Source organism: Geotrypetes seraphini, chromosome 5 (genome assembly GCF_902459505.1).
Source record: "Geotrypetes seraphini chromosome 5, aGeoSer1.1, whole genome shotgun sequence".
Classification (NCBI taxonomy): domain Eukaryota; kingdom Metazoa; phylum Chordata; class Amphibia; order Gymnophiona; family Dermophiidae; genus Geotrypetes; species Geotrypetes seraphini.
Genome location: NC_047088.1, coordinates 267248212 through 267270210, shown reverse-complemented (window position 1 = coordinate 267270210; position 21999 = coordinate 267248212). Strand labels below are relative to the sequence as shown.

At 43.2% G+C, this 21999-nt stretch overlaps 1 protein-coding gene across 4 annotated transcripts in view; it reads left to right on the top strand.

Annotated features, from left to right (window-relative positions):
- The window catches only part of SPEG (striated muscle enriched protein kinase), a 543710-nt gene that overhangs the window by 369045 nt on the left and 152666 nt on the right, over nucleotides 1-21999 (top strand). For all 4 annotated transcript variants that reach the window (XM_033947131.1, XM_033947130.1, XM_033947129.1 and 1 more), the window contains one exon: nucleotides 15007-15075. In XM_033947131.1, the coding sequence (XP_033803022.1) occupies nucleotides 15007-15075 (69 nt within the window). The remainder of the gene's footprint in view (nucleotides 1-15006; nucleotides 15076-21999) is intronic.

The following is a 21999-nucleotide window of genomic DNA, read 5'->3' as shown; positions in this document are numbered from 1 at the left end:
AACTGCTGGGAATAATGATAGACAAAGGCTGCACCATGCAACTTTAAATCAGCAAAACGGTTCAGAAGGCATTTGCAACCATGCACAACTTAAGACAAATCCGAAAATACTTCAACAACGAACAATTCAAACTCATAGTACAAGCGCTAATCCTGGGACTCCTGGACTACTGTAACATACTTTACCTGTTATGCTCCGCCAACATGCTAAAACAATTACAAACAGTCCAAAATACAGCCCTAAGACTAATATACTCGCTGAAAAAATACGACCACATTACCTCAGCTTTCCAAGACTCACACTGGCTCCTAGTAGAAGCATGCATGCAACACAAATTCTACTGCACCCTATTCAAAGCCCTAAATGGAAATGGACCAAGCTATCTGAGCAACCGCCTAATCTGGAAAAACATATCCAGACCAAGGAGAACTCATGCACACTTTACCCACCCCCTAATCAAAGACACGCAAAGCAAAAAAAATATATGACGGTCTACACCAGAGCAGCAAAAATAGATCACCACCTCTCAAATCTGCTGACCACAATGCCCAGGAAAGAACTGAAAATCATACTATTCAAGAAATTTGTCAAATGATCCAAACAAACCATATCGACCTTTCCCAGATCCTGACGCTTACAATATCTATCAACCTTGTAATCTCCCTGGGAATGCCCTGGCCAATTCTTGTTGTAAACCATCTAGAACTGAAAGGTATTTGTGGGATAGAAGACACCGATGTAATGCAATATAATGTATAATTAGCAAAAATTAAGCTAAAAATTAAGTATAAAATCATAACAAAACTGAAAACTGACTAAGGGCTCCTTTTATCAAGCCGCGCTAGCGGTTTAACACACGTAATAGCCCTGGCTAAACCGCCAGCCACACTAGTCGTTACCACCTCCTCTTGAGCAGGCAGTAGTTTTTAGCCGGCGCAGGGGTTAATGCGTGATGACAAGTCGCGCGCATTAACCCTGCTAGCATGACTTGATAAAAGGAGCCCTAAATTCCATAGGCGCTGGTTTCATTCATATTTCACAGATCAATCCTCTAAGGTGAGATTCAACAACTCTATCAGAGAATTTCACTAACACTTACGATATCCCACAAGGGTTCATCCTGTCTCCGCTTCTCTTCAAAATCTTCCTCGCACCATTGGATGTCAATCTGTCAATCAATTGGATTTTCAACTCTTCCATCCTATCGACGTCGGAAATCCAAAAGATATAATAGACATCAACAAAAAGATAGAACAAGTTAGTCAGTAGCTGCATGACAATAAGCTGGCGCTAAATATTTCAAAAACAAAAACAATCCCCCTCTTTTACTAAGGCGTGCTAGTCGATTTAGTGTGCACTAAATTCTAACATCCCCTTCAATCTGTCCCTCTATTCCCTCTCCACTATCATATCCAACATCTCTACCTCTCTCCTGTCTCTCTGCCCAATTTTTCTCTTTCTTCCTTTCCCCATGTGCCACCATATCCCTCTCACTCACACATTCATGCCCAGCAATTCTCCCATTCTATTCCCTCCCTCCTATGTCCCAAGTTAGTGCCCCCTTCCTCCCTCCCTTGTGTCCCATGTTCATGCCACCTCCCTTCCTTCTGAGTCAAGTTCATGCCCTTTCCCCTTCCCCTCCCAGACTTTATCCCAGAATTATGCCCCTCCAATGCCCCAATGCGCTCCTTCCCCCCCCCCTTTCTCCCAGAAAGATCATGTTCCCTTACTTGTTCGAGCCACACTCGCTCCGTCTGCCTTCAGTGGCTTGTTGGGGGGATGCACAGGCAGTGATTCACATGCTGCACATGGCTGACCGAAAAGCCTTCCCTCTGACATCAGAGAGAAGGTTTCCGGGTCAGCTAAGTGCAACTTGTGAACCGCTGCTGGCTGTGCTGCCCCCAACAAACCACTGAAGGCAGAAGGACCGAGTGGGGCAAAGAGGTATCTGGGAACACCATCCCCCCCCAACCTGGAAGGCTTTCCTCTGACATCAGCTCTGATATCGGAGAGAAGCCCAGTGGGATGGCTTCGGGAGGGAGGGAGGAGGGCAGGCAGAGATCCCTGGCAGTGGCTTCAGCGGGTGGGTCAGGGAGCAAGGAGGGATCCCCGGTGGCGGCAGCGTGACAGGCAGGGACAGGCAGGCAGGGAATATTCTCCGCGGTGGCCATGCCACGTACCCCTAACAAGCAGCCCACGTATCCTCAAGGGTATGCGTACTGCGTTTTGAGAAACACTGGTCTACAATGACACCCAGATCTTTTTCTTTGGTACTAACTCCCCAAGGTGAACCCTAGCAACTATGATTTGGGTTGTTCTTCCCAATGTGCATCACTTTGCATTTGTCTACATTAAATTTCATCTGCCATTTGGATGCCCAGTCTTCCAATTTCCTATGGTCTGCATGCAAATTTTCACAATCTGCATGCATTTAACAACTTTGAACAGTTTAGTGCTCCTTTTTCGCTCCTTGTGATTTATATCAAAAGAAATCCAGTTAATTATAAATCTTCGAATATTCATAAAAGAATACTCATAAGGAAATACTTTGATACTCGATCCTCAGAGGGTTAATCTCCCGTTGGTTCTAGTGGACAGAGCCCACCGAACCCGATCTTCATAGGATCTCATCGGATCAAAATATAACGTTTTTTCTTTTTTTCTTTTTATATCAACAACTCAAATATAAATAGTAAGTGTAAAACTTTTACTTAGCTTATATAATTTATTTTAAAGACGGGAGCGCCTCCACCTAATATATCTGTAAAACATTAAATATGTTTAAATATCAAGCATTCACCCATCGCTATTTTTATAATGACCAATAATTAATAATTAATTTCATATGGCTAATCAAGCACCATGTCTTATATTATAATATTGTTAAATTTCAGCTTACTATTTTGCTCTGCAGAAATCGCTCCGTTCGATGTAATATCATTCTAGTTTAGAGCGTCTGTCATCATATCCGGGTTTATTAATTATTGGTCATTATAAAAATAGCGATGGGTGAATGCTTGATATTTAAACATATTTAATGTTTTACAGATATATTAGGTGGAGGCGCTCCCCTCTTTAAAATAAATTATATAAGCTAAGTAAAAGTTTTACACTTACTATTTATATTTGAGTTGTTGATATAAAAAGAAAAAAAGAAAAAACGTTATATTTTGATCCGATGAGATCCTATGAAGATCGGGTTCGGTGGGCTCTGTCCACTAGAACCAACAGGAGATTAACCCTCTGAGGATCGAGTATCAAAGTATTTATTTATGAGTATTCTTTTATGAATGTTCGAAGATTTATAATTAACTGGATTCCTTTTGATATAAATCACTTGGACGTATTCCAGTTATAAGTATAGCCACTAGAGTATCTTCCTTTTTCGCTCCTTGGCATGTTGTCTCTATGGACCTCTAATATCAGAACCTAATGTCTGACTGGGATTCATTTTATTTTTTTAATTATAATTTTTAATTTTAATTCAATTTAATTTTACCCATTGAATACTTGTTGGGATGTACATATCTTGTCTCTGTCTCTATCTTCATCTTTCCTATCTGAATATGTTGAATGGATTTCCTTTCAGTATTCAATTGTTACATTGTAAACCGCTTAAGTCAGTAAAATGCAGGCGCGATATATCAAAAATCTTAATAAACATTTGCAAATTGAATCACCTCATTCATCGTTCCAGTTTCAAGTTGGAGGCTGCCTATCCATAGCGATTAAAACACACACTGGCAGCGATACAGTTGGAGGACACCCATTCAGCTTAGAGGGAACAGTGGTGATTCCACAAGAATTAATATACTATTGCAGTAAGTAATTGCGATAGAAAAAGCAGAGGTGTCCCCTGTAATAATGAGTTATACAGATAGGGATGAGTACAGAAATATCAGTGAAATATCAGTGAATGATATAAATAATGAGATGAGCAAAGTTACTCACCTGTGAAAGGTGTTCTCTGAGGCCAGCAAGATAGGTGATGGAGCCAGGTGCAGCAAGTGCTCCTTCAGTGTTCTCTAGAAACCTTTGAAAGCAGCCTGCCATGCATGCGTGCATTTTCCTGCATGTGCCCAGCAGTCTAATACAGTAGCTGAAGAAGTGAGGAGAGCTGTCCTTGGAGAACACCTGCTACAAGGAGTAAATTCACTTTCTCGAAGAGCATATTCTTACTGATGAGAATCCCTAGCTACCAGGCCGTCTTAAAAGAAAAGGGGGAAACACAACTGAGGTAGACCTCAAATAAATTCTGAAGGACTGTCTGACCAACCCGGCTGTTGAATCTGGAATATTGCTCTAGATACTAGTGAGATATGGATATATAGACTGAAGTCCACTTTGAACCTTTGCATGTTTTCCTGTCCTGGTCATATTGCTAACCATTTTATTTTGAACCCCATTCTACTGGGGTAAACAAAAAATAAAAAGTCAAGTGGATTTTCTTTGGGCTTTTTTAAGGTACGCAGTGTATTTTCACCAAGAAGAGTATTGGCAGAAAATAAGAACATAAGAATTGCCATACTGGGACAGACTGAAGGCCCATTAAGCCCAACATCCTGTTTCCAATAGTGGCCAACCCAGGTCCCAAATATCTAGCTAGATCCCAAGTAGTAAAACAGATTTTATGCTGGATTTCCCCAAACCATCTCAATAATGGCCTATGGAATTTTCTTTTAGGAAATTATCCAAGCCTTTTTCAAAACCTGCTAAGCTAACTGATTTCACCACATTCTCTGGCAACGAATTCCAGAGTTTAATTACATGTTGTCTGCAGAAATATATTCTCTGGTCTGTTTTAAATATGCTACTTAGTAGCTTTATCACATGTGCCCTTGTCCTAGTATTTTTGGAAAGAATATACAAGCGATTCACATCTACCCTTTCCACTCCATTTAGTATTTTATAGACCTCTATAATATCACCCCTTAGACATCCCTTCTCCAAGCTGAAGAGCCCTTGGCACTTTAGCCTCTCCTCTTAGGGAAGTCATCCTAAACATGTTATCATTTTCATCGCACTTCTCTGTACCTTTTCTAAGTCCATTACAACTTTTTTGAAATACGACAACCAGAATTGCCCACGGTATTTGAGGTGCGGCCATACCATAGAGGCATAATGACATTTTCATTCCTTTCCTGATCATTCCTAACATTCTATTTGTTTTCTTAGCCACTGCCGCACATTGAGCTGAGGGTTTCAACGTATCCTCAATGATGACACCTAGATCCTTTTACTGAGCAGTGAATCTTAAAGTGGAACCCTGCATCACATAGCTATAGTTGGGGTTCCTCTTTCCCACATGCATCACTTTGCACTTGCTCACATTAAACGTCATTTGCCATTTTGACACCCAGTCTCGGTAATGAGACCTCGAACGCTATATACTGGTTTCAATAAGTATATATTTATTTAGTCAATCAGTAACAGCTTACAGGAATAAATCATTCAGCATATAGCGTAACAGAAGGTGATCTCCAGGCCTAGAGATCCTCTGATGTCTGTTCTGACCTCTCCCTTCTAAAGGCCTGGTTTTTATACATTTCTTAGTGGCCAACACCACGTTGGCCTAGATCACATGATACCTCCTTATTGGCTATTTTCCTATGCACTACTGCCTAACTACATTCATTTATTGGCTGGTTGACCTGCGTCATGTTATATGTTCATCCTGTTTCCCGTAAGACCTAACCTATTCCCCGAAATGCCTGTTTCTATACCATATATGCATTTCCGAGCAATAACCCTCCTCCCAACTGCAAATATCTCTGACACTTGCTATTAGATGATATTTCTTGTGAATTCTATCTTCTGAGAATTCTGTCTTCTGACCATGGTCTGTTTATCTCTTCATGATATCTGGCTGGGTGGGCCCTGATGTCAGACCGCAGCATCAGGACCTATTATTTTCTCTCAAGTTTCACTGACACAGTAGTTAACTTTGCTTAAAAACTGGGTATTTCTTCATCCTTGCATGCCTTCTGGTAAATTGTGTGCAATATCTTTTTACAGTTAATCTACTGTTTCCATCAGCTACAGAGATAGATAAGGTAAATGTCAGTTGCAGGGGGAGAGAGGAGTTTTCTGTAGAGAAAGCAGTTTCTGTGAACATATGGCTTTTCCTTATCCCACTTCACCTGGCTTAATAAAGTCAGGACTTACAGGGATCTTTCCATGCCAGTTTCCAAGATTTTCCTTCTTTCCATCTTCCTCCTCCTCTCAGGTCTTCTTGTGATTTATCAAACTTTGAACAACTTTGTGTCATCAGCAAATTTATTTATCTCACTAGTTATTCCCATCTCTAGATCATTGATAAATATATTAAACAGTAGCAATCCTAGCACAGACCCCTGGTGAATCCTTGTCCATTTTAACCTATTTTCTGTTTTACTGTATGTATTTCAACCAGTTCTTAATCCATAATAAGACATTACCTCCTATCCCATGACTTTCTAATATTGGGCATAGAGAGAAAGAGGAGAGAGGTAGAGATGCATGGGGAAGAGAAGGATGAGAGGGAGAAATGTTAGATATGGTAATGGAAAGGGAACAGAGGGACAGATTGAAGGGGATGCAAGAGGGAGGAATATTGGACATATGATTAAGGGAGAGATGTGGCATGGTGCTGGAGAGGTGGTGATAGAAGAAGAAATAGGCAAGAGGCTGGAGGGCAGTAATGAAAAATGCACATGATCCGGGGGATGAGAGAGGGAGAAATGTTGGACTCATGGAGGGACAGAGAGAGAGATGTTGGTTGGGGAAGGGAATGAGGTCTGGAGAAGAGGAAGCGTGCAGGAGGCAGAAAGAAATGTTGGATACACAGTCAGAAGGAAGTGCAACCAGAGACTCATGAAATCACCAGCCAACAAAGGTAGGCGAAATGATTTTATTTTCAATTTAGTGATCGAAGTGTGTCCGTTTTGAGAATTTATATCTGCTGTCTATATTTTGCACTATATTTTTCTGTTTTTCTATAGTTGTTATTGCGATGACATTGCATATTTTAAAGTCTTCTGCCTTGACTACTTTGAAAAAAAACCCTGAATATAAATAAACATTTTTTTCTGCATACAGTGTACTTTGTTTTTTAAAAAATTTTTGTGGTTACCATTATGTATTAATAAGATTATATTGTGTGTATATGAAAAATAGATGAAAGAAATTGCATTACAATTAGTATTATTATTATAAGGCTGGGGTCTGGGGCAGAGCTTGGGCGGGTCAGGGGTGGAGCTTGGGTGGGGGTACTTGGTTGATATTTGTTAGACTTAGGGGGTACTTGGCTTGAAGAAGTTGAGAAACACTGCATTAGAACATTCAAATAACATAGATATGATGTTAATTCTTTTCTACAATACAGCATATTATGTAGTTGAGGAGCAATGAGCAGATATATAGATGGGAACACAATGGGTGGTATATAGTCAGTTGGAATAAATAGATGGGTGGCAAAACTCAAGACAAATTTGTTGTACAATTAAACAAGATATAAGGAACTGATCTAAATTACAGTGTGTGTAGCAAGCTAGTCCAGGTACAGAATGATGCATAGTCAGTCACCCTGTGTATTAAAACCTTGGAAGAAGAGCCAGGCTTTCACTTGCTTCCTGAAGTAGAGGTGGTCTCAAGTTTGGTTTGATTTATTTATTTATATCCCGCCCTTATCCAGGACGGGTTACAAACTACATACAAAAATACAAAGTTACATCTAAAATACAAAACAAACAAAATACTAGACAATAAAACATTGGTGACCATAAGAACATAAGAATAGCCTTACTGGGTCAGACCAATGGTCCATCAAGCCCAGTAGTCCGTTCTCACGGTGGCCAATCCAGGTCACTAGTCCTGGCCAAAACCCAAGGAGTAGCAATATTCCATGCTACTGATCCAGGGCAAGCAGTGGCTTCCCCCATGGCTTAATAACAGACTATGGACTTTTCCTCCAGGAACTTGTCGAAACCTTTTTAAAACCAGCTATGCTGTCTGCTCTTACCACAACCTCTGGCAATGCATTCCAGAGCTTAACTATTCTCTGAGTGAAAAAAAATTCCCTCCTATTGGTTTTAAAAGTATTTCCCTGTAACTTCATCAAGTGTCCCCTAGTCTTTGTAATTTTTGACATAGGAATGTTAGGATTTTGGAGAAGAGGAACACGAGTACTAACCCCTGAAACCACTAAGGCCAGGATTCTCAAAAATCCGCATTAAAAGGCGACGGTCTGCTAAAGCAGCCATTTTGATAGTGAATCCAAAATACCGAGACATTCTCATAAAATTGTGCATGCAAATGAGGTCGGCGGACAACAGCGAAGATTCACAAAATTTGTATGTGCTCATCGCTGGTGATAGCAATGGACACGAGTAGAAAAAAATGCTGTCAAGGAAAAAACCCAAAATCAACAGCAAGAGAGATGCTCACACTCTTCCGTTGCCCTAAAATCCCTGCTGCGACCCCCCCCCCCCCCCCGCAGCAGGAGAGATGCTCACTCTCTCCTGCTGCCTTAAAATCCCTGCCGCAACCAACCATTGCAGCAGGAGAGATGCCCACTTCCTCCTGCTGCCCTAAAATCCTCACTGCGACCAGTCATTGCAGCAGGAAAGATGCCCACTCTCTCCTGCTGCCCTAAAATCTCTGCCTCAACCCCCCCCCCCCCCGCAGCGGTAGAGATGTCTACTCTCCCCTCCTTTCAAGTGACCCTCCTCCCCCATCTGCACCGCACCTTTCTGCTTACCTAAAAGCAGATGACCCGGAGGGGCATGGACACCCTCTTCCCAGCTGCTGAGTCATCTAAAATGGGCCTTCCCCAGGCTCTGATTGGCCCAGATTGTATAAGGCCTCTCCTATGGGAGGGGTCTTAAACAATTTGGGCTAATCAGAGCCTCAGGCCCTTCCCCGGATGCATCTGGAAGGGGCCTAAGGCTCTGATTTGCCTGGATGCCCCATAGGAGGGGCCTTAGGTGTCCAGACCAATCAGAGCCTTAGGCCCCCTCCTGGTGCATCCGAGGGGCCTGATGCTCTGATTGGCCCAGGTTGTATAAATCCCCTCCCTTTGGAGGGGCTTTAAACAATTTGGGCCAATTAGGGCCTCAGACCCCTTCCTGGTTGCATCACAAGATGCACCGGGAAGAGGAAGGCCCATTTTAGACGACACAGCAGGAGGACACATCCCTCCAGGTCATCTATTTTGAGGTAAGGGGGAGGGGGGTGGCAGAGACGGAGGAGGAGGTCACTTGAAAGCGGGGGAGAGTGGGTATCTCTCTCGCTGGAGGGGGATAGTTGGGTCTGGTATGGTAGGGATTTTAGGGCAGTAGACAAGAGTGGGAATCTCTCCTGCTGCAGAAGAGAGTGGGCATCTCTATTGCTGCAGGGGGGGGGGGTCACAGCCTGGATTTTAGGGCAGCGAGAGAGTGTGGGCATTTCTCCCGTTGTGGTGGAGTATCGCTGCCATTCCGAGGGGGGGGAGGTGTGTGTTTGCCACCGCTTCAGGGAACAGGTGCAGTGATACAGCAGAGAGAATGGGCATCTCTCCCACTGCATCACAACACAGGGCGTTCTAGTAGTCTCTGACACTGACCGGCACCCCTGGACCAGTCGCTTATTTTTGTCACCAAAAGCCGATGCCGCTTTTTTAAATTGGCTCGGCATTTTTTAAGAATCCTCTGGAGGGCTCATTTCAATGTTGAAGAGCCTATTTGCATATCAGTGTCAGAGACTGCTAGAAACCTCGCTAAAGACAGAGATAATCCCTTTTGATAATCCGCTGCTAAACTGCATACAGGCTAAACCGCCGATAGCATTAAACTTTGGAGAATCTTGCCCTAAGACTCTAAACTACAGACCCCCTTTGATGATCCTCATAGGGAATAATGGGAGTATTCACTCTGACTTTGGTTCCTGTTTGTCTGAATCAGCCTGGCTGCAGGAAAAGGATTTCTGCCTCAGAAATTGCTCAAATCTCAATCATCGAAGGAATTCTTCTGGCTGCCGATCGGACGGACCACAACCACTGACTCCCATCCCTGAGATTCTTCACGCACTAACAGGGGGAGAAATTATGCAGTCAGCTCCCTGATAACCGAGGATTCTTACTCAGGGACTACACAGTGCGCTCAAGCCTCTGAAAAGGGCAGCAGGTGAGCCATTCCCAGGATAACGGACCCTGAGCTCCTGAAGGGACCTAAAACTGCCTAGCTCAGCAGGTATTCTGTGAGATTGGTCTTGGAGCAGCAGTCCTCCCATGCAGGACTGTGTCTTTTCCCCAATGGAGTATGCCCATGCAAGGGATATCTAAGCACTTAAGCCATGAAGAATTTAAAAAACTGATGGAAAAAATTCCTGAAATTAACAAAGATAAGCAGAGCAGAGCAAGATACCTTCTGAGTTCGCTTTCAGAAGGGAAAACTGAGGAAGGTGCTGTTCTCCACTTAAGAAGGGGAGGAGTTAAGAGTTCTTAAAATGATACCCTTCTGCAGGTTGTGGGAAATGGGAATCAACAGCTCAAGTACAGATTCCTGTGTATCCACAACAGAACATAAGAATAGCCATACTTAACATAGAAACATAGAGTATGACGGCAGAATTGGGTCAACGGCCCAACATGTCTGCCCACTCATGAACCCTCCCTCCTTCGAGGATCCAACTTTTAAGCATTCCTCTGAAACGACCCCACCTGTCTGTCCCATCGTGGTATTAACCTCGATTACCTGACGTGGAAGACCATTCCATCGATCAATCACCCTTTCGGTGAAGAAATACTTTCTGGTCTCTCCATGAAATCTTCCCCCTCCCCTGAGTTTTAGCAGATGCCCTCTTGTCGTCGTGGGACCCGTAAGACAAAAGATTTCTTCCTCCACATCAATGCGGCCCGTGATGTATTTGAATGTTTCTATCATATTCTCCCTTTCTATGCACTCTTCGAGAGAATATAAGCACAGCCTGCTAAAACGTTCTTCATATGAGAGATTTTTTAGTCCTGAGCCCATCCTAGTAGCCATTCGCTGAATTGACTCCATTCTCTTCACATCCTTTTGATAATGCGGCCTCCAAAACTGAACACAGTACTCCAGGTGAGGTCTCACCATCGATCTGTATAACGGCAGTATAACTTCAGGCTTTCGACTGATAAAGCTCCTTCTGATGCAGCCCAGCATCTGTCTAGCTTTTGCTGTAGCTTTCTCCACCTCATTCGTAGCTTTCATATCTTCCCAGATGATTACTCCCAAGTCCCATTCTGCTACAGTTCTGGCTAGGTTTTCACCATTCAGGGTGTATGTTCTGCAAGGATTTCTGCTACCGAGGTGCATTACCTTACATTTTTTGGCATTAAAATTCAATTGCCAAGTACTGGACCATTGTTCTAGTAAAAGTAGGTCCTGCTCCATAGTGCCGGGCATGGTTGCGCTATCAGGTTCTGCTGCGCTGCCCACAATGTTGCATAGTTTAGCGTCATCAGCGAATAATGTAATTTTACCTTGAAGTCACTGAGGCAGGTCCCTTATAAAGATGTTGAATAGTATCGGGCCCAAGACCGAGCCCTGCGGTACTCCACTGGTTACTTCCGACGTTTTTGAGGGAATACCGTTTACCATTACCCTTTGAAGTCTGCCGCTAAGCCAGTCTTTTACCCATGCAGTCAGTGTTTCTCCTAGGCCCATCGCAATCATCTTGTTCAATAACTTACGGTATGGGACACTATCAAAAGCCTTACTGAAGTCTAAATACATGATGTCCAGGGACTCTCCCTTATCCAGTTTCTTTGTTACCCAGTCAAAGAAGTTTATCAGATTGAATTGAAAGGCCTTCCCTTTGTAAAGCCATGCTGGTGGGGATCCCTTAGTCCTTCATCATCCAGAATCGTGTCCAATCTGTTTTACATACTATTGATGTGAGATTCACTGGCCTGTAATTTTTGGCCTCTGACCTGCATCCCTTTTTGTGGCGCGGAATAACGTTGGCAGTTTTCCAGTCCAGGGGAACTTTTCCCTTATTTAGGGAAAGATTAAAAAGCTCAGCCAGCGGTTCTGCCAGAACATCTCTCAATTCCCGAAGTACTTAGTCAGACCAATAGTCCATCTAGTCCATTATCCTTCTCCCAATAATGGCCAATCCAGATCACAAGTAACTGGCAGAAACCTAAACAGTAGCAACATTCCATGCCACCAATCCCAGATCTAGCAGTGGATTCACCCACATCTGAACCACTAGCATAAGAACATAATAATAGCCAAGGCGGAAGTTGATCCAAGATGGCTGCTTCAAGCTAGACGCGCTGAGCTGTTTGTGTCGGGTTAACGACTCAACACAGAATTTTCTTCGAGCCGTATACTTACAATTACTCCAAAGAGAAGAGGCCTGAGCGCTGCTGCTGCCTCGCGGCATCCCGAAGTTCCCCCTCTTGGCAACATAGAGGAACTCCTGAGGCAAATGCAGGAGGTCTCTCGGACATCAGATGGCGGCCTGTTGAGGACACAGGGAGGGAAACCCGTAGTTATCCTCCAGGGCATGATGTTACGCTGAGTCCCGATGTAAGGGCAGCGCCCCCACAACCTCAGGTCACCAGTTCTCCCAGGGGTGTGGAAACCCCAGAGCCCGTGGTATTGTCTTCCTCAGAGGCAAGTTTGGATCCGGGAGAAGGTCTGGAGATAGGGGCTCACAGTCAAGGAGTCCTAATGGACATCCAACTTTACAAGGGGGCGATACCCAGGAGGCAGGCCCTGAAGAACTTCCACAGAATGGTAAGCACTCTACTATGTTACAAGCTTCAATTTCTTTTGTTAAACCTGCAGAGGTAACCTTAGATTCCTTATGGGATCTTATTGCTGGCTTTGCGAAGTCTATTACCCTTAAATTTCAATACTTGGAAAGGAAAATTATAAAACATACCAAAGAACTGAATAATTTAAGAAAGGAATTGACTAACTCAAATGCATCTATACAGAAATTTGAAAAGGAAATCTCCATGTCTAAACAACTTCAAGAGACTCTGATTTATGTATTTAATTTAAAATGTTTTATTATTTGTACACTTGATGTAAGATTAAAAAATGAATAAAGAATATAAAAAAAGAGACTCTGATTAAAGATAATACCAACTTGAGAAGGAAAGTTGAAATGCTTGAGAATAATTCTCGTAGTAACAACTTAAGATTAATAAACTTTCCTATGCTTGAGATGGTAACTCCAAGAGATATGCTTAAGAGATATTTAGTAGAAATTTTAGAAGTTTTGGAGGAAATGTTACCACCATTTTTACGTGTATATTATTTACCTGTTAAAGCTCGTGAAGAGCAGCAAAAAAATTTGGCTCAACAAACTTTAAATATTTCAGAACTATTAAAGACTTCCGATAAAGACTTAGCATTACCAGCAACTTTGATTATAACTGTTGCGCTTCCGTTAGATAAAACATGGTTGTTAAGACTTTTCTTTAAAAATAGACAGAAAGTTTTTCTTGGTTGTAAAGTACAGATGTTTTCTGATCTTACACGGGAGACGCAGAAGCGTCGCCGTGAATTTCTTCTTCTGAAACCTGGGGTTACATCTTTGGGGGCTACCTTTTATTTGAGACATCCATGTAAATGTATTGTGTGTTATCGCTCTGTCAAGTATGTGTTCTTTGAACCATCTCAATTGACAACTTTTGTGGCAATGTCTCGTCTGGATGGAGGAATATCTTGAATCCTATATGATAAATATGGGATCTCACCTTCAGTGCTATAGCTTCTAGCATCTTGCTATAATATACTTTATTTTTCCTTGTTTTTGTTATTTATTTGCTGCTTCTAACACTTAGATCTAGAGAGAGGACTTGAGCATAAATAGTTAATCAATGTTTTCTTTATTGGATGTATAATTAACTATATGTTACTATTATTGCTTTCTGTACAAGTGTTATGCTTGAATTTTAAATTTAAAATCAATAAAGATTTAATTACAATAATAGCCAAACTAGGTCAGAGTAATAGTCCATCTAGCCCAGTTTTCTGCTTCCAGCAGTGGCCAATCCAGGTTCTAAGACCTGGCAGAAACCCAAAGAGTAGCAACATTCCAGAATCTCAAAGAGTAGCAAGATTCCATGCTAGTGATCACAGGGAAAGCAGCAGCTTCCCCCACGTCGATCTCAATACCATAAGAACATCCATACTGGGTCAGACCAATGATCCATTTAGCCCAGTATCTTGTTTCCACAGTGGCCAATCCAGGTCACCTGGCAAAAACCCAAACAGTAGCAGCATTCCAGTATGTGATGTGGCTAGAGAGGCATGCAGTGATACCCTGTAGTGATGAGTGATATGGATAGAGCGAGGGTGTAGTGATAACAGATAACAGTGAATGAAATGGATAGCGAGGAGTGTTGTGATACGCTATCATGATAAATGATATCATACTGAGGCATGCAGTAGCATGCTATAACAGTAAGTAAAATGAATTGTGAGGCAGTGAGGTGATACACTGTAGCAGTGAATGAAATGGGTAGTGAGAATTCAATGATATCCTGAAGCTGTGAGTGGTATGAAAAGTGATGGAGTATGCTGATAAACTGTAACAGTGAATGATATTGATTTTAGGGCAGGGGTGTCAAAGTCCCTCCTCGAGGGCCACAATCCAGTCGGGTTTTCAGGATTTCCCCAATGAATATGCATGAGATCTATTAGCATACAATGAAAGCAGTGTATGCAAATAGATCTCATGCATATTATTCATTGGGGAAATCCTGAAAACCCGACTGGATTGCGGCCCTCGAGGAGGGACTTTGACACTCCTGTTCTAGGGGAATGCAGTAGCAATGAGTGATACCGATTGTACGGAAGTGGGAAGATAAGGTGTATCAGGAAATGCTATGGATAGTGAGGTATGCAGTGATACCGAGTAGCAGTGAGTAATATGGATAGATGAGGGAGGAGATGAGCAATGAGTGATGTGTGGAGCATAAGGAATGAAGTGCTATCCTGTAACAATGATTTGAAAGTTCACCATATTCTGCTTCTTTTTCCTTTTCAGACATTAGCAAAGGGTAAGAGAATTAGCACGGATCACCTGAAGCTTTTTCTTTCTCGCAGAAAGTGGCAGGTAGGTCGCAGTGATCCTCTTCTCTTTTTGTTTGGGTCCAAAGTAGTTTTTCAGTTCGATTGGAACTGGCCACCATTGAGCTATGGCCTCGTCTGACAAACACAAATGAGTTCATTTAGGGGTCTCAAAGTCCCTCCTTGAGGGCCGCAATCCAGTCGGGTTTTCAGGATTTCCCCAATGAATATGCATGAGATCTATGTGCATGCACTGCTTTCAATGCATATTCATTGGGGAAATCTTGAAAACCCGAATGGATTGCGGCCCTCAAGGAGGGACTTTGAGATCCCTCATTTAAATGGATTAAAGCAGGGGTAGGGAACTCCGGTCCTCGAGAGCCGAATTCCAGTCGGGTTTTCAGGAGTTCCCCAATGAATATGCATTGAAAGCACTGCATGCAAATAGATTTCATGCATATTCATTGGGGAAATCCTGGAAACCCAACTGGAATACGACTCTTAAGGACTGGAATTCCCTACCCTTGGATTAAAGGGTATCAATATAAGTATTGCTTTATATTATATATAAAAAAGACCAATGAGGAAGTGGGAATATATAGATCTCAGGGGTATAAGAAAAAGCAAACCAATGAGTATCACCATTGAAGTCCAAAAAAATTCATAGATATTTGAATGTTAAAGGGATTAGACTATTGGTATCAATGCATGAATACTGTATGAGCTACATACAGATATGGTAGATACAGTAGCTTTTGATTAAAGTCACAGAAAAGCAGATTATCTACTTACCCTGGTAAGCTCTTTTCCAGTAGATAGGTGAGACATTCTAGACCATAGGGCTATTTCCCACTATTCACATGATCTGCAGAAGAAATCCATTTCAGGTTTTTCACTCTGCCTCTAGTGTACTTCACAGGCTAGTTTAGCGCCCTCTAGCAGTCAGTACCCAAGCATAGAGAAACACACTCATCTGTGAAGTAGAGGCACCTGTAACGACAGGCTAAACTTTTGTTCTGCTCAAACTATTAAACAGTACCGTTAACTGCCAACAGAGGTGTCAAAGGAGTTAGAAATACTCCCACAACAGGTTATACATATGTATAAACTCTGCTTAACCCTAAAGGGTTGACCGGTCTCCAAGAAACAGATTGGATAAGCAGAAGGCGACTGAAACTGAAATCAGAATCTGAAACAGGCACCGCATAGGGCTTGAATTTTTACTTTTTTAATTTGAGCCCATAGTAACTAAATGTGGTTCCAGATAAGAAATGGTAGGGCTGCTCTCTACACCCAGAAAGCACAGTTACTTACCATAACAGGTGTTATCCAGGGACAGCAGGCAGATATTCTCACTAATGGGCGACGTCACCAATGGAGCCCTGATACGGACCACTTCAAAAGTGCATCGCCACTTTAAGTGTTTAGAAAGTTCGCGATAGTCCGCACCACACATTTGCGAGTGCCTTCCCGCCCGATGAAGGCATGTGGTCCCTTCAGTTAAGATAAAAGCCAGCTAAGAAGTCAACCCGGGGAGGTAGGTGGGTTATGAGAATATCTGCCTGCTGTCTCTGGATAACACCTGTTATGGTAAGTAACTGTGCTTTATCCCAGGACAAGCAGGCAGCATATTCTCACTAATGGGTGACCTCCAAGCTAACTAGAATGGGATGGTGGGAGAGCTGGCCTTTAGGAAAATAAATTTTGTAGTACCCATCCCATCTGGAGAAAGACTCCAGACAATAGTGAGAAGTAAATGTAGGAACTGAGGACAAGGTGGCAGCTATACAGATTTCCTTAATGGGAGTAGATCTAAGGAGCACAACAGAAGCTGCCATAGCTCTAATTTTGTGGGCTGTGACACAGCTCTCCAGTGGCAGTCCAGTCTTTGCATAGCAGAACGATATACATGCAGCTAGCCAGTTTGAAATCGTTCTTTTAGAAACAGGAAATCCCAACTTGTTAGGATCAAAAGAGATGAAGAGTTGTGGAGAAGGACGATGAGGCTTTGTCCTATCAATGTAATAGGCCAAAGCACGTTTACAGTCCAGAGTGTGCAAAGAGGTTTCTCCTGCATGAGAATGAGGCTTAGGAAAAAACACTGGCTGAACAATCGACTGATTGAGATGAAACTCTGACAACTTTCGGAAGAAACTTTGGGTGAGTATGCAGAACCACTTTGTCATGGTGAAAAACTGTGAAAGATGGATCTGCCACCAAGGCTTGTAACTCACTGACCCTCCTTGCAGAAGTAAGGGTGATGAGAAAGATCACTATCCAGGTGAGAAACTTGAGATGAGCTGTGGCCATTGGTTCAAGCGGAGGCTTCATCAGCCTGGAAAGAGCTATGTTAAGGTCCCAGACTACAGGAGGAGGTTGTTTGACATTAAAAAGCCCTTTCATAAATCTGGAGACCAAAGGATGAGCAGTAAGAGGCTTTCTTCCAACTGGCATGTGAAAAGCTGTAATAGCACTGAGATGAACTCTGATGGATGTAGATTTGAGCCCGGAGTCAGACAGAGAAAGAAGATAATCCAAAACCAACTCTACTGACAAGGAAGTTGGATCATGATGATGAAGGAGACACCAGGAATTAAACCTTGCCCACTTTTGTTGATAACATTGTTGAGAGCCTGGTTTCCTGGAAGCATCAATAATATTGCGTACAGGCTGAGAGAGATGTAAAGTAGATGGATTCAGCCCTAGAAAAACCAAGCTGTCAGGTGTAACAATTGCAGGTTGGGATGTAGAAGAGATCCTTGATTCTGAGTAAGCAGAGTAGGAAAGATTGGCAGAGGAATTTGCTCCCTGGTGCTGAGTTGAAGTAGAAGGGAGAACCAATGTTGCCTTGCCACCGAAGAGCAATGAGAATCATGGTGGCTGACTCTCGTTTGAGTTTGAAAAGAATCTTCAACATGAGAGGAGTTGGAGGGAATGCATACAGAAACAGGCCCGTCCAGTCCAACAGAAATGCATCGGCCTCTAGACAGTGAAGGGAATATAGTTTGGAGCAAAACTGGGGCAAATTGTGATTGTGGGGAGCTGCAAATAAGTCCACTTGTGGAGTGCCACATTGAGCACAGATGGGACAAAGACCTGTCGGTTGAGAGTCCATTCGTGAGGCTGAAGTATTCTGCTGAGGTTGTCTGCTTCTCCCTTTGAATGTAGACAGCCTTCAAGAAAAGGTTGCGAGCAGTTGCCCAAGTCCAAATTTTTGGGGCTTCCTTGCATAGCAGGAGAGAGCCCATGCCTCCTTTCTTGTTTATGTAATACATTGCTACTTGATTGTCCGTGTGAAGGAGGAGGACTTGAGGGCATAGGCGATGCTGAAAAGCTTTGAGGGCATAATACATCACTCTGAGCTCGAGAAGATTGATGTGAAACTTCTTCTCCATGGTAGACAAAAAACCCTGGGTCTGAAGACTGTCCAGGTGCGCCTTCCATGCATAAGGGGATGCGTACTTCGCTATTACCTGTTGATGAGAGGACAAATGGAACAAGAGACCTCTGGAGAGATTGGAAGATGTCAAGCGACTATAGAAGAGATGATGTCACAGAAATGTGTTTGGAGACGATCTGTCGCTTGAAACCACTGATAAACAAAGACCCATTGAGGAGTGCGAAGATGTAGCCTTGCTAAGGGTGTCACATGAACTGTAGATGCAATGTGGCTTAGAAGAACCATCATGCGTCTCGCTGAGATAGATTGAATTTGAAACATCTGCTGACAAAAGCGAAGTAGTGTGTTCATGCGATCTGGAGGAAGAAATGCTCTCATTAAGAGTGGTGTCCAGGATCGCCCCTATGAATTGTAGACGCTGAGTCAGAATAAGATGTGATTTGGGAGAGTTGACTTTGAATCCTAGAACCTGTAGGAAGGAGATGGTTCAAGATGTGTGAAGGAGTACTTCCTGAGAGGAGACAGCCTTGATCAATCAGTCGTCCAGATAAGGAAAGACTTGCATGCCGTGTGAATGAAGTGATGCAGCCACCACAATCAGGCACTTCGTAAAGACCCTGGGAGATGATGCCAGGCCGAAAGGAAGAACTTTGTACTGGTAATGGTGCTGATTGACTTGAAAACAAAGATATTTGCAGGATAGCATATAGATTGGTTTGTGGGTATAGGCTTCCTTGAAATCCAGAGGGTGGTGGAAAACTGGAACGCTCTTCCGGAATCTGTTATAGGGGAAAACACCCTCCAGGTATTCAAGACAAAGTTAGACAAGTTCCTGCTGAACCGGAACGTACACAGGTAAGGCTGGTCTCAGTTACGGCTTTGGTCTTTGACCTAGGGGCTGCCACGGGAGTGGACTGCTGGGCACAATGGACCACTGGTCTGACCCAGCAGCAGCAATTCTTATGTTTTTATAGCCAGTCATTCTGATCCAGAAGAGGATAAAGTAAGGCGAGGGAGAGCATCCGGAATTTCTCCTTGACTAGAAATTTGTTGAGATCTCTGAAATCCAGACTGGGTCACAGTCCTCCTGTCTTAGTTCTTGGGAATTAAGAAGTAACAGGAGTAGAATCCCTGAGTCCACTGAGAGGGAGGAACTTCCTCGATAGCATTCAGCAGAAGAAGGGATTGAACCTCTTGAAGAAGAGGAGATGACTGCGCAGGGTCCGAAATAGACTCTCTTGGAGGATGATCTGGAAGTAAGGTGTGAAAATGGAGAGTGTAACCCTGAAGAATGATGGTCAACACCCAGAGATCTGTAGTGATGAGCTCCCAATGAGTTACGTAATGCTAAAGACGTCCTCCGATCGGCTGAGGTAACTGTTGTAAAATGGGAACTGTGGTTATGCTCTTGAGGAACATGTCAAAAAAGCTGCGTGGTTTTTGTTGAGCAGCCTGTTGCTTAGGTTGTTGACGTTGCTGTTGCTTTTGCTTTCTAGGCTGAGCAGGAGTAGCAGACTTAGCAGAAAATTTGCATTGATAAGAAGGTGTAGGCCTGAAAGCACGAGGTGATGGAGGCTTTTCTTAGGTTTGACCAAAGTATCCCACCTGGTCTCATGGGTAGACAATTTTTGGGTAGCAGTATCCATGGATGGTCCAAAAAGTTCATCCCCAAGACACGGAGCATTAGCTAAACGATCTTGATGATTGACATCAAGGTCGGAAACACAGAGCCAGGCAAGACGTCTCATAGCCACCAACATGGCTGCCGCTCATGATGTAAGCTTGAACGTGTCATAGGTAGAGTGGACCATATATTTCCTCAATTGTAGAACTAAAACAATAAGATTTCGAGAAGCTTGAGTTTTGCGTGAGGGAATATATTTTTGAAAAGATGAAAACTGCTTAACTAGATGTTTCAGGTAAAATGAAAAGTGGAAATTATAGTTTCCAGCTCAGTTTGCCAGCATTGCATTTTGGTAAAGGCGTTTATCTAATTTGTCCATTGTTTTACCTTCTCTGCTAGATGGTACAGAAGCATAGACACTAGTGCCTGTAGACTTCTTCAAGGTCGATTCCACGACAAGAGGCTCATGAAGAAGCTGAGGTTTATTAAACCCAGGTATAGGAACCACTCTATACAATGAATCAAGCTTTTTAGGAGCTACAGAAATAGAAAGTGGAGTCTCCAGATTTTTATAGAAAGTTTCACGCAGAATGTCATGGAGGGGAAGCTTCGGCAGCTACTTTGGTGGCTAGTCATAGTCTAGAGCCTCCAAAAACTTCTTACTATATTTGGAGTCTGCCTCCAGTGGAATAGACAGGTCCTGAGACATCTTCCTAAGAAATCTGGAAAAAGAAGGTTTCTCAGAAAAAACAGCAGCAGGTTGAGAAAAACATTGAGGTGAATCTGAACTGGCCGAGTCCTCATCATCAGATGAGAGTGGTTCCTGCTCTGAGTCTCCAAATAAGTCTGAATCCTGAATGGAGTAAGGCCAGTGCTGAAGACTCAGTGTTGAAGGCTCAAGATGTTTCATCTTATGAGAGGCCTTCCAAAATCACACCGGAGTCACTTCTCCAGATGTCTGTGTAGAAGACGACTGGTGCCGTGGGACAGGATCAATCGACTTCCATTTCGATAGTATCAATGGCAGGTGCGGATGGTGCCATGTGCTCAGACTGAACCGTCACCTGGAGAGCTGGCGTCAACTCAGCTTTGACAACCCCTGTCGACATGGGCATGAGTTGGGTCAGTACCAGCATTTAAAAATGCTCACCCAATTCCTCTCCAAGCAAACAGTCAATTTTTTGTTTTAGTGAAAGCACTGGTACCATTTGCTTTTTAGCCAGTACCACTGGTGCTGCACTCCGGCCCGGCGATGAGGAGGCCAATATCGAGGTACTCACCGAGATCGGGACCGGGCGCTTATGGGACTTCTTGGAGGTCGGCATGATTTGGCTCAATGCCCTTTTGACCTGAGTCCCAGATAGGGTAGGGGAAGGCTTCTTAGCTGGCTTACCCACAGAAGGTTGCGACACCGGAGATGTTTCCACCGGTGTTGAAGGATGCGGTGTCGCTTTGGTCGGTGCCGTCAAAGTTGCTAATGATGTCGGGTCTCCCTCCATAGCAGCACCGAAAAGAAGTTGTTGCTGAAGAAAGCAGGTTTTTTAGAGTCCTCTTCTGAAGAGAAGAACACTGGGTACAAGTCTCTGGGCGGTGCTCAGGCCCCAAACACTGGAGGCACCAGCGATGTCGGTCAGTTATTGATATGGGCCGAGCATACCGTCTGTGGGACATCGACAGGAAGACCTCCATGGTAAGATCGAAATTGGAGGTCAAGGTGGTAGAAGAGGCCCTGCCGGTCGAACCTGCGAAAGAGAAAAAACAAAAATTGTTAAATCTTTTTTTTTTTTTTTTGAAACAAAGAAATAAAATAATGGAAAAAATGACTGAAAAATCATAAACTGCAAGAGCGGGAAGGCAGCGAAAAAGAAAAAATTTCTTCGGCCGTTGAAACGTGACTTCTTAGCTCCGCGGAAACTAAGAAACTGAAGGGACCGCATGCCATCGTT